This window comes from Anomaloglossus baeobatrachus, chromosome 5 (assembly GCF_048569485.1).
Source record: "Anomaloglossus baeobatrachus isolate aAnoBae1 chromosome 5, aAnoBae1.hap1, whole genome shotgun sequence".
Lineage (NCBI taxonomy): Eukaryota > Metazoa > Chordata > Amphibia > Anura > Aromobatidae > Anomaloglossus > Anomaloglossus baeobatrachus.
The window spans coordinates 566,206,458-566,222,045 of record NC_134357.1 but is presented as its reverse complement, the minus strand read 5'-3'; the positions used below and the strand labels follow the sequence as shown (position 1 = coordinate 566,222,045).

The 15,588-nt window shown below is 45.0% G+C and overlaps 1 protein-coding gene across 1 annotated transcript in view; it reads left to right on the top strand.

The window, feature by feature from the left end:
• LOC142313039 (uncharacterized) overlaps positions 1-15,588 on the top strand; it is a 177,351-nt gene that overhangs the window by 2,342 nt on the left and 159,421 nt on the right. Inside the window, exons 4-5 of the mRNA XM_075352024.1 lie at positions 3,321-4,254; positions 4,454-4,529. Of these exons, the coding sequence (XP_075208139.1) occupies positions 3,321-4,254; positions 4,454-4,529 (1,010 nt within the window). The remainder of the gene's footprint in view (positions 1-3,320; positions 4,255-4,453; positions 4,530-15,588) is intronic.

Below are 15,588 nucleotides of genomic sequence, written 5' to 3'. Positions count from 1 at the left end.
TGTTTTGTAGATTTCTTCCTGCTCTTGTTTTTCCTTCTGACCCTCTTATTGTCTTTATCGTTGTGGGTGCATGCTGTGTGACAAAGTTTTGTTTTTCTCTTGTCTGTCTTTATCTGTGGTTTTTATCACACTCCTGTCCTGTACCTCCATTGGGGAGGAGGAATCAGATGAGGACAGGTCAGGAGCAGGGCCAGGAAGGAGACTCAGGCCTCTCCACCATCAGGTGTATCCCTGGGATTAGGGATAGCATAGGGACCTCTATCTTGAGGGTCAGTGAAAGAACTCCAGTTCCCTGCTATTCCATAGTCATTGTGACAGGTAGTGGCAGCAGTACAGTATGGAAAATAATGGACAGGCAGAAGATATTTGGTCAGTAATAGCTACAGCAATGCAGAAATTAATATGATGGACAAGCAGGAAGTGGTAGTGACAACCGCAGAAGATCGGACATAATAAACAAGTAGCAGAGCTCCAGCTGGTTAAGGGGTTGCGGCAGTACAGAATGGAACATGATAGACAGGCAAGCAGTGGCATCTTTGGACCAGTGATAAACAGCTAGAATCCGGTGTAGAAAAAGCGGTATAATCACTGGCATTTGTGGCAGGTGTGAGAAAATTATCTTGGACCAATGCCTGATTTATTTGCACAAATAATCAAATGTTTCCTAACTCGTTGAGGAAAATCTCATTTGCTTGAGCATGACAATGCCTCTGTCACTATGAATATCCTCTTAGTACGCTTGAGGTTGGTCAAGACTTTACACCAATAGCAAACTAGGAGTTCTTACCACTGGCCCAATCTGATGACCCAAAGGCCCACTGATAAAATGTTTAGGGTTTCCTATTGTTCTATAGGTTGGTTCAGCAACAAAAAAATAACTGTCTATCATGTTCCAGAAAGTGTATTGGCTTCTACTTTTTCCGACAAATTGTTGTAGCAGAGGTGGTAGAGTTGTGACTCAGTCGTGAGGAAAGAGGAGATTCCCAGTTAGACATGGTGAACAAGTTCGGTACAGAGCTTATCATGGTAGGAAAGCAATTTTCTGAAGCATGTATGATGTTCCCTATTTGGTATTAAAGCAACTACAAGGAAAATTCCCACAGAGGAGATGCTGTACACAATCCTCGACAACAACGTTTGCAACATTTCTGCCACTATCAACAGCAGGCCTTTCTGCTAGTCTGATAAGTGTTTAGCTTATTCCAGCAGCATCCACAGTGTAACCTGCTCCCTTTTCTGACCACAACAGAAGTAAATCTGCCCTTCACTGTTTAGATATTTTGATCATATTTCAGTTTTGCTCTTTATCACCACTGATACTACCATTCTCCTACTCTGATGACATCATAACCTCTATGTCATCTTTGACGTTCTACTACTAGGTATTACTAGATGCAACTAGAGGTGGTGAAGTCTACAAGCCGGATGTCAGGAGCCAGGAAGTCACATATGGTACACAGGGAGAAAGTGGATCCGAGGTCAGGATATGAGCCGGAGGTCAGAACCCAGGGTGATTAACGTGAGGGGCATGGGCAGAGAAGGGTAACAGAGGATTGGGGTAGCGAGACAAGAGCAGAGCACATACAGGAGCCAGAGTACTTACTGCAGGACAGGAACTATGACTGGCAGCGTTCCGGGCGAGATTGCTCCCTAATGAAGCAGAGCAATCACCCGGAATGAGGCGCCTGTGAACAGGCCCCTCCCAACACCAGCGCAGGACCAAAGGCCGGAAAACAACTCACCAACCAGAGAACAATACAAAACTGGAGAGCAAAGCACCAAAGATCAGAACCATGATAATCTTGATTTGGTTTGTAGATCTTGGCCAAAACACAATTATCATCATCCCTGGATTGTCTCAGGCTCATGTGTTTCATTTTTCATTACCGTTATTTATTTTACCAAACATTTTTAGATGAGGTAACAATGAATCTGTAATAGCTTTTGAGTACTGTGCTTCATTGGTAGTGCATTTACATTAAATGTTAAGTGATGACCGTCTGGCAACATGCTTATTGATGCATAGTTGTCACGGTGTGCCTATAGAATAGCAAGTGACAGGGGCTCCTATACTGTCCCTCATGCTAGGGGACACTAGGCTATTCCTAACCTCTGTATTACACCTGATGGTGGGCATGCTGGAGTCCCATGCCTTACTATAGTCCTGAACAGAACTAATCTGTTCCTCCCCCAAGGGAAGGAAGGGGCAGGAGTATGATGGTAACACAGATAAGGACAGACAAGGAAAACTTAAACTCAGACACACTCCAAACTCACAGGAAAAAGAATAAAAGACAAAGGAGAAAAGCAAGAGAAGGAAGGCAGCAACAAAAAGACAACAACTCTTAACACCACATCCGCACACAAAACAAGTACTAGAACCACCAGATAGTCTGGATTACAACACCTCACCAGACCAGCTTAGATAAACGATACCTGGCATAGAAGAAAGGATCTAGCCAGCATATGTAGGAGTGGAGCACATGTGATTGGCTCCACCATACCATATAATCAAAAAAGACTAACAAACACACCAGTAGAGATTAACTCTTGTTAGCCTGCCTATGAACTACCAATCTGTTTTTCGACACCCAAGTCTGCCTGTGTTGATCACAGACAGCAGAGAAGTTATCAGGCGGAGTGTCAGAATCTGTAGTCTGAACAGATTCTCACAACTGTCAGCAATGTTTGTAAAAATCTCTGTGTAACACTGCCAAGAACAATGATCTTTTGTGCAGCCCAAATATCATTTCACCTGATAAAGTCTATTTTCTTCTCCTCCCACACTCTCTGTATTCTGTTTCCTGTGTCACTCGTCTCATACTTAATTTTGTGGTCCTCTCTCTTATCCTTATTCCTCACAAAATGGCAGCATCATCTTCCACTTAGGCACCTATAGTGTATGATTTTCAAAAAATTCATAACCTAAGTCAATTTGTACTGATTTGATTCTCTTTTCTCTAGTATCGACCATAGACATATGAAAGGAGGAAAGTAAAGTAAAATCCCATTGACTATTATGCCATTATTATATTAATACACAGAGAGCTGTAAAAGCTCAGGACAGCTTTGTATATTTGTATGAATTTTAATTATCTTGTGTGACAGGAGATTATAGGTCCTGGTGTGTTGCTTTGTGTCCAGATCTTGGTATCAGTACACTAAAGCATAGTCATGGTTAGACATGACCGTATATAAAGTTATCATATGAACAAATGTTTTTATTCGAAAATGTACTACAATTTGTATAGAAATGTTATCAAATCTAATAATTAAATTGAACACACTTAATAAAACTGAATATTACTTTTCAATATCAGCAGACGACTGTACCTGGAGCTCAGATGGATATCAAATGTCTTCAGATTTTAAATCAGATGATTATGGTATTACGGAAGATACATATGAAGAGCATACTATTATTCCGGCTATATCTCCAACCCTTTACAGCAAAACCCTATCATCAGGACCTGTTGAAAAAGATGAATCTGATTCATCACAGACTGTAAAGAAAAAGAAAAATAGAAAGGCTGTGGAACATCAATTTGCTCATACAGGGGAGAAGCCATATTCCTGTTCAGAATGTGGGAAACGTTTTATCTACAAATCACATTTACTAAAACATCAAAGAATTCACACAGGGGAAAAGCAATTTTCATGTGGTTCATGTGGGAAATGTTTTATAGAGAAATCGCATCTTGTTAGACATCAGAGGAGTCACACAGGGGAGAAGCCATTTTCATGTTCAGAATGTGGAAAATGTTTTATAGACAAATCACATCTAGTTGCACACCAGAGAATTCACACTGGGGAAAGGCCATATTCATGTTCTGAATGTGGGAAATGTTTTAACCAGAAATCTGTTTTAGTTGCACATCAGGTAACTCACACAGGAGAGAAGCCATATTCATGTTCAGAATGTGGAAAGTGCTTTACCTACAAATCATATTTTCTGAAACATCAGAGAATTCATACAGGTGAGAAGCAATTATCTTGCTTCAAATGTGGGAAATGTTTTATTGAGAAATCGCATCTTGTTCGTCATCAAAGAAGTCACACAGGGGAAAAGCCGTTTTCATGTTCGGAATGTGGGAAAGGTTTTATAGAGAAATCACATCTTATTACGCATCACAGAACTCATACAGGGGAGAGGCCATTTTCGTGTCCAGAATGTGGGAAATGTTTTACACAGAAAGCACATCTTCTTAAACATCAAGGAAATCACATAGGCGATAAGCCATTTCCGTTTAATTAGTTTATTGATAAATTGTTAAAAAAATACAACAGTTACGGACAAACTCACAACTCAACAGTAGAAAGAAATTATTTAGATCACTATATGATGATGATTAGGAAATGTATACAATTACCAATAAAGATATGTTATTGATTTTTTTTCTTCTTCTTGTCTCCTCCTCTTCATTTGTTCTTTACTTCTTGAATGCAAGAACAGTACTGACGTGACAGATTCTGCATCTGGTTGCCACATAGCGCTGACCAAGAGTGAGGCTGGAAACACACCTATGCGTGTAAAATCGGTCTGAGTTGCCTGAAAAAAACTCGGCCGATTTTAGTTCACGTTAGGTCGGTGTGCAATGCAAGTGCGATGCTTTTTTTAAATTGTTTCCAGGCTAGCAGAGCATGTGTAATGCGTGTGTGATCCTTTTATTTTCTCAGCAGCTGTCATCTGCCATTCAGCTCTGCTACATGGCCGCTGACAGCAGCCACAGACAGAGCTAGGTAGCAGAGCTGAATGGCCGCTGACAGCAGACACAGACAGAGCCGCACGATCAGAATGAAGTTGGATGAATGTCACCCGACTTCATTGTCATCCCGCGGCTCTGTCTGTGTGGCATGGCCTGATTTTCGGTCACCGGTGAAGATGTCACCGGTGACCGCAAATCCCCTGAGTGACAGTGAGCCGCGCGATCAGCGGTGCCGTCACTGAGGTTACCCGCGGCCACAGCAGAAGTCCTCCTGCTGAGCTCTGTGGCCGCGGGTAACCTGAGTGACGTCATCACTGATAGCGCAACTCACTTCAGTTGCTGCGGGGAGCTCACAGAGAGCGGTCATGGTCTGTGACCGCTCTCTGTCAGCTTCCGATGTAGCAGAGCTGACAGCGTCGAGGGACCTCTGTGGATTACGTGGGACATGGAAGGGTATTTGGGGACTTGAATAAAGTGGTGAAAGAGGTTGTTTTTTTGTTATTTATTTCAAATAAAGGATTTTTTGGTGTATGACTTCATTTTCTTAATCTTACAGGTTAATCATGGAAGGTATCTCGAGGAGACGCCTGCCATGCTTAATCTAGGACTTAGTGGCAGCTATGGGCTGCTGCCATTAACTCCTTATTACCTCGATTGTCACCGCACCAGGGCAATTCGGCATGGCCGGGTACAGTCCCGGGACTGTCACATCTCATGGATGCGGCTATTCCGGGCGGCTGCTGGCTGATATTGTTAGGGTAGGGGGCTCCCCATAACGTGGGGCTCCCCATCCTGAGAATACCAGCCTGCAGCCGTGTGGCTTTACCCTGGCTGGTATTAAAATTAGGGGGGGACCGCAAGCCATTTTTTTTTCATTATTTATTTTTTTACTGCATGATATAGACCCGCCCACCGGCAGCTGTGATTGGTTGCAGTGAGACAGCTGTCACTCATCGTGGGGGCGTGTCTGACTGCAACCAATCATAGGCGCCGGTGGGCGGATAAAGCAGGGAATACGAGATTGAATAATGAGCGGCCGGCTTTTTCAAAAGAGGAGAAGCCGCCGGAGCAGTGTGAATGCCGTGCAGAGCCGCGCCGGTGATCGTGGATCGGTATGAGAGGGGGGGGGAGAGGGATAGACCGACATGGACAGAGAGAGAGGGAGACCGACAGAGAGAGAATAGAGACGGAGAGGGAGAAACCGACTGACATTAATCGCATGTTTCTCAAAACAAAAAATCTCAAAAGATTTGTTTTTGTGCTGTATGTCCTGATGAAGGGAGCAGAGCTCCTGAAACGCGTAGACACAAGCTACAATAAAGGAACATTGATCATCTCTCTGTTCTCCTTCCTGATTAATAGCGCGGCATAAACCCCTTCTCTATTGTTCTCTGCATGTTAGCTCTTCCACAGCCGCACAGATTGAACACGTTTCTTGCCACTTTTCTGCAATTGTCTAGTGTGCCTCATCTAATTGGCTGGCCAAAAAAATCTTGCAAAACGGGTGAAGCTAATAAGTACCTAGTTATTAAAATTTAGCATAAGATAAATATTAGCTAATTAAACAGAGAAGGGACTCCTTAGCTCAGCTATCAAACAAATTGTTATGCATACATTATCACAGGAAAAAGGACTTATCTATAAACTACTGCATCTGACCCAACTGGTTCCTGTACAGACTAAGGTCCCTAGCTACGCAGTCCTTGGTGGTATCTGCGAGGGCTGGAATAATCCTAACTGCATAACTAGGAGATCACAACTCGGACCTGACTGCTTAATAGGCCACTGAGCATTCTTCATACCTCCTTAGAAACCAGTGAGCGGTATAGAGCACTAAAACCCTGGAATAGGAATGGTGTCACACAGAGTTTTGGGCAAACTTTACCGACTGTCATGGTGGCATCAGACTGTGTTCACATTGCAGATTCTGACACTGCTCAATGGTTTCTCCGGTGTCTGAGATCAACACAGACTCGGGCATCAACCTGCTGTGTGCTGATTCATAGGCAGCCTAGCAGGTGTTAAATTCTGCTACTCTGCTTGTTAGGCTTCTGTGATCACATGTGGTGGGGAAGCCAATCACATCTGCTCCCCTCCTATTTATGCTTTATGAAATTGTCTACCTATGCCAGCTATGTTATCCTGTGTTGGTCTGTGAGATTTGGTGTCCCAGATTTTCTGGTGAAAGTGTTGCTTTTGCTTGGAGTGGTTGTGAAGTTTACCCCTATTGTCTTGTTTCTTCCTCCCTGCTCGTTTTCCTCCTAATCTCTTATTGTCTTATATCTCTGTGTGTATTTGTTGAGTAACACATTTTGGTGTCCCCTTTCTATTTCTGGCTGTCCCATCTCTCCCTGGGGGGAGGGGGAGAGGGAATAAGATCAGGACTGGTAAGGAGCAGGGCCAGGAAGGAGACTCAGGCCTCTCCACCATTAGCAGTATCCCTGAGGTTAGGGATAGCATAGAGCCCCCTAGCTTGAGGGACAGCTTAGCAGCCCCAGTTCCCCGCTGTCCCATAGTCATTGTGACAAAAGGCGTACAGAGATAACAGATGTCCTAATTGAGCAAACATAACACAGGGAAATATACTGAAGAAAGTAAAATGCCACTGCCAAAAAGGAAAGCTTCCTATAGCCGAACACTTGGCAGGAGAAAAGAGAAGAACACAGATTAGATGGTAAAAAATAAGCCTATCTGATCTCTATCTAACTGGCATAAGTCCTTGTCAGTTTGGGTGGAAATCCAAGCAAAAATGAGATTGGAATATAACCAGTGGAGAAGACCAAGAAGTGGAAGCTATAAATAGCGAGACCTGCGATGTGATCGGACAGACTAAATGATAAAAGGAAACACCTGCTGACCGAAAAGACTGTGGTTCAGTGGAAAAGGAAGCCTGTGAAAAAACAGACAGTACACGGACAGCATTCAGACCAATGTTATTCACTCACACAGTACAGATGAGTAATTTTTTTTTATCACTGAATCTACCTCTGAAAAAAATTTTCAGCATACAATAGTTTCTTAGTGTCGGATGAATCTTGCCCATTCAAGTCTATGGGTGCGCAAAAAAAATAAAAAAAATAAAGTTCCATACAGACTCGCAGTATAGTATCCGACCTGACAACGTAGGGAACTGTATTCAGACTTGAAAAGTTTTAATAACTGTTGCTGTATAAAAATAGGCCACACACAGATGACAAATGAGAAAAAAAATCATCATTTCTGGATGAAACTCTGATGATTTTTTTATACACTTGTGTGAACTTAGCCTAAAAGACCTTCAATCCCAGGCTATAAGCTAGTTGTCCGCCCTTTGCATGGACTCTAGCTCTATTGTACCTTTTATAAAATGATCTCAAAACTGGATTCCATATTCTAGATGTGGTCTTACAAGTGATTTATCGGAGGAAAATAATTTTCTTTAAAGGTGTTCATTGAACAGTAAAACTTCTCAGATTCTCTCTATCTTCATTTTTTTATCTAAATAGATAAATAAACACTGGTCAACATGATTTTTATCACAAAAACATTTAGAATTTTTTCGCCTGCCACAGTATTTTTTACGCATTTCTTGTTTTTAATTTTAGCCGATTTTATGGTTTGCCATCGGATGATTTAACTAAATTATTTAGTGGTCTAATCAGTATGTGATCAGAGGAATGAGGGCTTCTGTTATGTTAAAAGACAAAATCACAAGAATCTGCAGGTTCTTGTAAGGTCTAGGGTTTTCCATGGAACTTATGTGTTCTTGCCCTCATCTAAGGCTATGTGCGCACATTGCTTTTTTTTAGACGCTGCGTTTTTGTTGCAGGTCGCGTTTTTAGCGGCAAAAAACACACAAAAATGCAGCGTCTTGCGTTTTACAGCGTATTTCCACCCATCCAATGCATTTGAAAAAACGCAGCAAAACGTAGTATGTTTTTCAAATGCATTGAATTGGTGGAAAAATGCAGGAAAGAATTGACATGCTCATTTTTTTTTCTGCACAAAAACGCAGCAAAACAAAACTGCACTGTGTGGACAACAAAAATTAAATCTCATAGGATTTGCTGGGGAAGCAAAGTCATGTACTTTTGAGCCAAAAAACGCGGTAAAAAACACAGCGTGCGCATATAGCCTAAGATGGAGTATGTTGCCTTGTCTGGCCCTTGAACTTCTTGTCTTCCGTGCTTATAAGTCCCGGTTCAGGCTTTATTCCTTTCTTAAGAATTTTTTGCTGTTGGCACCTGAGTCACCCCTGGCTTGCTGCTGGACTTCTTGCTGCCACTTCTTAGTTCAGTGCTCTGCCTTACTGCTCAGCTGCCTGCAGTCTACTGTGCATTATCCTGATCCTGGCTGTGGTTCCCTGCCTTCAAGGCTTCTAGGAGAAGAGCTCTTAGGCCGGAGCCACACGGGGACTATGCGATCCTCGCATGACACTCGGCTCACGCTGGGAGCACAGCAGGAGCCGAGTGTCATGCGAGTGTCACTGCGACCGAGGTCCGATCATGAGATCGGACCTCATCTGCGGGGGGGCGGGCCGGCACTGAGGAGTGACGGACCAGCACCGAGGAGGGGCGGGAGTGATTTATCTCCCTTTCTCCTCTGTAGCCGGCTATTGCCTTTCTCGCCCTGTACTCACGGTACAGCGGTGTACTGAGTGCAGTACGATCTTTCTCTCGCCCCATAGACTTGAATGGGTGCAAGAGAGCCTCGCATTACAATCGCAGCATGCTGCAATTGTTTTCTCGGTCCGATTGGAGCTGAGAAAATAATCGCTCATGGGTGCTGACACATAGGTTAATATTGGTCCAAGTGGAATGCGATGTTTTATCGCATTCCACTCAGTCCGATTTTCATGCTGTGTGTCTTTGGCCTAATACTGCTGGACTTCCTTGATCTGTAAGAACTTATGCGGGCGTCACACGATACGATCTATCATGCGATCGCACGAGCGATTGTATCCGCCCCCGTCGTTTGTGCGTCATGGGCAATTAGTTGCCCGTGGCACACAAAGTCGTTAAACCCCCATCACACGTACTTACCTGCTGAGCGACCTCGGTGTGGACAGCGAACATCCACTTCCTGAAGGGGGAGAGACGTTCAGCGTCACAGCGACGTCACACAGCCACCAGCCAATAGAAGTGGAGGGGCGGAGATGAGCGGGACCTCAACATCCCGCCCACCTCCTTCCTTCCGCATAGCCGGCAGGAGCCGTGGGACGCAGATAAGCTGTGTTTATCGTTCCCGGGGTGTCACACGGAGCAATGTGTGGTACGATGAACAACCGGCATAGAGAAGAATAAACGATGTTATAAAAATAAACGACGTGTAAACGATACATGATTTGTAACCGATTTGTGATCATTCTGAGACACTCGTAGGTGTCACACGAAACGACGTCGCAAACGATGCTGGACGTGCGTCACGAAAACCGTGACCCCAACGACATATCGCATGATGGATCGTCTCATGTGACGCGCCGCATTAGACTCATTGTTTAGTGATCAATGTACTTAATCCAGGACTCAATCTGTATGGGCTGTGTGCAGGACTTGTGCAGGACTTTGTCAGCCCTAGGAAGTACACTGGTATCCATTTGTTTGCTGTGCGCACTTGTGCATATAATTCTGGACTCTGAACTAAATTTTTACATTTTATTTGCTGTTGCTGGAATTTTTCACCTTCTAATTGTGCAGCTAGTGGACCATCTTTAAAAAGGTTCCACCATCAATGCAAGGTATTACATTGAACTTTTGGACCAATTGAAGCAGCTCTGAAGGCCAAAAGGTGCGGCAAGCTGTCCAAAGAAATCTTGTTCCTGCAAGACAATGCCTCCACTCACACTGCACAAACGACCACGGCAAAACTGGCAGAGCAGGGCTTCCTGCTGGTTGACCGCCCACCTTATTCACCAGATCTAGCTCCCTCCGACTAGCATCTTTTTCCAAACCTGAAGAAACACCTCAAGGGTACAAAATTTCACACCTTTTCTGATGCCATGGCTGCTACGGACGCCTGATTTGAGGCATAACTGAAATCCTTCTTTTTACTAGGCTTACAGAACTTTGAAAACCGATGTAAGAAGTGTGTTGACATCAATGGAGAGTATGTGGAATAAATGTAAAGTTTCATCATCCTATCTCGTTTCTTTCTGGGTAAATCCAAAGACTTATCAGCAGCCCCTCATACTCAGGTATCATAGAGAGAGTAACCTCAAAAAGTATTTTCCTGTAGAAAAAGGCGTAGTTTTTTGTAATAATGTTTGTTCTGTTATGGAGGTCTTTGGAGATGAACAGATGAGCGGCAATTGTTCATAGACTCATTAAAAAAGTTAGTTTGAAGCCCTTTCTTTTGCATAAAAGGGAATAACCTCCCGTCAATTGCACATGTTGATATGAAAATATTAAACTGCTGTTAAAATAAAAAAAATCAATATAAAAAACAACTGAAATATCTGGAGATTTGAAGGTGATTCCTTCATTGCCTGGATTGTATCTTGGGTGCACTAAATTCTGCTGTTTCTTAGGCCCGTTTCACACGTCAGTGGAAAAACAGTGACATTTTTCACTGGCGTGTAAAACACGCACATGTCCCTGCGCGTGCCGTGATTCACGGCATACATGGGTTGTCTAAGTGCAATCCGGGCTCCGTTCTCCGTGGCCCGTGATTGCACTTAGAAAACTACTCACCTGTGCGCGCTCCCGCTGTCCATGGTGCTGATCGCTCCCGTGGTGCCGCATCCGGCCGGCGGTGACCCCCGCAGCAGCTGTTTCCGGGTCAGCTGTGTCGCGCATATTCATATGCGCGACAATAATGAGCCGGCTCAGAAGCAGCAGGCTGCACAGGCTGCAGAGGACATCGCTGGACGCCGGGTGAGTTAAAATGTTTTTTATTTTAAAAGCACGTTTTTTTCTGGCACGTGTTTCACAGATCACACCACTGCGTGGTCCGTGGAACATCAGTGATGCCAGAAAAAAATGGACATGTCTCCATGCGGCAAACACGCACACGCGGGTACGCTGCACGGAGACACATGCAGTGAAAAATCACCGACGTGTGATCAGACCCATTCATTATAATGGGTCTGCGTATGTCCGTGATTCTGGTACGTTTAAAAAAAAGCACAAATGTACCAGAATCACTGACGTGTGAAAGGGGCCTTAAGTGAATGGGATAGCAGCGATTAGAAGTCTCACTATATTAGAAAACACTGGCCTAAACGAGAATCTCTTGTTACTGGACAAAAAACATGTAAATGTACCTTTAGTGAATCCTGAAAAGTCTATTTACCTCCACTGCATATTCAACTGGGATTGATGAAACAATTCATAAAAGACCTTGATAGAAATTTGGTTGCATTTATACATTTGAAATCCAAATTTCCCAAAGTTAGTGATGTGAAACTGAAAGAAGACATCTTTATAGGGCCACAAGTAAGATCAGTGATGAAGATATGACTTGTTATGCTTGACAGCAATCTTTCCTTCATCTCCTATATACAATCTCTCACCCGCTCCTGTTGCTTGCACCTCAAGGGCATCTCTAGAATCCGACCCTTTCTCAACGTGGAAACGCCAAAAACTACCATTGTGGCCCTGATCCACTCCAGTCTTGACTACTGCAATTCTCTATGAATTGGTCTCCCATTAACTAGACTCTCTCCTCTGAAGTACATCCTTAATGCTTCAGCCAGGGTCACCTGTCTGGCTAACCATTACGCCTATGTGTTACGAACCGGCGCCGCCATAGCCGCAAGCAGCCTGCTGCGGTTCCTGTTGCGCCCAGGCGCCGGCTGCCGTTCTTGGCCGTGCCTCGGGTCGTCCAGTTGGCTGTTCCTTCCACCACGTCTAAGTGTGGAGAGGCGGCTAGTGCGCATGCGTGCGCCGATTTACCCCAGCCAGAGTTTAAGCCCAGTGTTTTGCCTAGTGAGCATGCTCAGCCTGATTGTGTTATGTCTGAGACTAAGTCCTCAGTTCAGGCTACTGAGCATGCTCCCACAATTAACCCTAACAGCCTCTTTGCACAGGTACTTGGACTTCGTGCTGTGTCTAAGTGCTGGGATGTGCCTACTGAGCATGCTCAAACTGATAGTCTGCTTTCTGAGCCTGTTGCTCAGGCTACTGGGCATGCTCAGGCACTTAGTGCACCAGAGGCTAGGTCCGGTAAGGACCTCACTGAGCATGTCCGTGAGGTGGCAGGCCCTGATAGGGCAGAGGGTGTCAGGTGTCCTGATGACGTGGCAACTCCGGACTGGTTCGCAGAGGCCCGCCCCTATGATCTGGCACCTCAGTATTGGTCGTCAGATGATGACTGGTGAAGTGTTTGGGGCATGGCTGCCATGAGGTCATCAATGACGGGGCGGTTCCGGATAGGTCGCATGTGACGTCACTGATGACAGGGCACTCTGCTATTGGACCTTGGTGGTTCCACCCTGGGTTTAGGGCGGACCCAGGTTATAAAAGGGGCTGGAGACAACATGGAGGTGCGCAGTCTTCACTTTTGCTCAGTCAGAGCACACCTCCATGTTAGAGCCTCATTGCGACATAAGCCTATGTTGGGAAGCGGTAGGTAGGGTTAGGCGAATGGTGCCTGTCACGCCAAGATTCGTGGCTCAGCACATCAGGGTCAGGCGCCGTGCTTCCCTCCTGCCGTTCCAGTCTTGCTATAGCAGCCCAGTGGCGTTAACTGGGTTGCGGCTGCTGTGCTTCCTGTCCGATTGTGCCCCCTACGCACACGGACAACGCACCTGCTGCGCCTCCTGTCCGATTGTGCCCCCTACGCACACGGACAACGCACCTGCTGCGCCACCTGTCCGATTGTGCCCCCTACGCACACGGACAACACACCTGCTGCGCCACCTGTCCGGTTGTGCCCCCTACGCGCACGGACAGCGTACCCCAGGACCCCTGTGGAGTTAACAGGGTGTTCCTTATCCTCCTCGGCTTCCCGGTCAACGCTACTGGTGTACCCATCTGGCCTGACCTGTCCTACACACACGTGGCCAGTCGAGAGGTGGCCAGAAACGCTAATCGGAGGACCGCTCGGCCTGACGTGTCCTACACACGTGGCCGACAGGGTGCTTTCGTGGCGGTCTTCCGGTCAACGCTACCTGGTTACCACCCGGCCTGACGTGTTTCCTGCACACGTGGTTGGTGTAGCGCTAGGTGCACCAAAACGCTAATCGGGTTGTCGTCCGGTCTGACATGTCCCAACACACGTGACCGGTTCCCAGAGTTCCTGGGTTATCTCAGAGCCATCCAGCTCTATAGTCTCCGCCTAACCCTCAGGTGCCAGCAGCTCCTTTGTCATCTGGAGCACGGTGGGCCCCGACTGGCGATTAGGATATATACCCCCTGGTCCTAATCTGCCGGCCCCCCCGTAACACTATGCTTCCTCTCTCTGTCAGTCATTGCACTGGCTGTCCATATATCACAGGATCCAATTCAAATTGCTTGTTCTCATCCACAAAGCTCTCCACAGTGTGGCACCCGCCTTACATCTCCACCCTCATCTCTGTCTATCACCCTACCTGTTCTCTGCCAACAACTTTAAACTAGAGTGAAGAGGGGGTTAATGCCGCGCATCAGCCAAAATGAAGATGTAGCACGTTGATGTTATAAACGTATTCTTTTATTCCATCGGTCTACGCGTTTCGAGGATACACCTCTTCTTCAGGACCAGTGCATCAACATTGACTATGTTGATGCACTGGTCCTGAAGAAGAGGTGTATCCTTGAAACGCGTAGACCGATGGAATAAAAGAATACGTTTATAACATCAACGTGCTACATCTTCATTTTGGCTGATGCGCGGCATTAACCCCCTCTTCACTCTGATTTGTATGCGCATCCTTGTGGGGCTGCAGCAGACGCCTTCATCCTATGCTCTATCAGTGGTTGTGACTATCTCACAACCTTTTCAGGTGAGTGTATTTTTCCTGATCTACCTCACTGATCTGTTGGTATTACACTATCAGCGCTCCTTATTTTTCAGTTTAACAACTTTAAACTAACATCCACACTAATCCGAACCTCCCACTCCCAGCTCCAAGACTTCGAGCTGCAGCAATGATCTGGAATGCTCTACCCCAAGAAACTAGGATGAACCACAACTTACTAAGCTTCAGAAGCTCCCTAAAAACACATCTTTTTAGGGTGGCCTATTACACTCCATAATCGAATTCAATTCACATAGTCCATCCAAGACTTCTCCGACTATAACTCTCTGACAAACTCCACCACACACAAAAGCATCACACAGATTGACTGGTGACTAGCTCAGGCAGCCTTTATCTATCCCCCATTTCTTTGAGAAGGCTGGATTGTTATTGTAAATAAGCACCTGTACTTGCCCCCCCCCACCTCATTGTAGATTGTAAGCTCTTACAAGCAGGGTTGTCTGTATTGCTGTAATTATTGTATCTTTTATGTTACTTGCTTGTATATGAGCCTCTGAATTGTAAAGCGCTGCTGAATATGTTGGAGTTATAGAAATAAAGATTATTATAAAAATGTATTATTTTTTTGTACGAAAAAAATCACTGATAAAACAACTGTTGGTCACAACAGACGCTGACCGAACACTGATGAAAACTGGATTCAAAACATTCACGAAAATCTTGTCCTTTTATGTACGAGAAGAATCACTGCTGGGTTTGGTGAAAGTGAAACGATTTATGTTTATTGTTGGGGTCGTTAGGAAAGTTCCGATACCAATTATGTGTTTTTTTTTGTATGTAGTGAATAATCCGATAAAGGGACACTTGTTTTTATATGTTTTATTAGATTGTTTTCTACTTTTTATATTAACTTGGGAACTTGAATTGAAATGAGCTTAATCCTTCATATACTGTGCACCACTGTCAGGCGCAAGCAGCTGATTAAACGGGGGAACCCAACCGCAC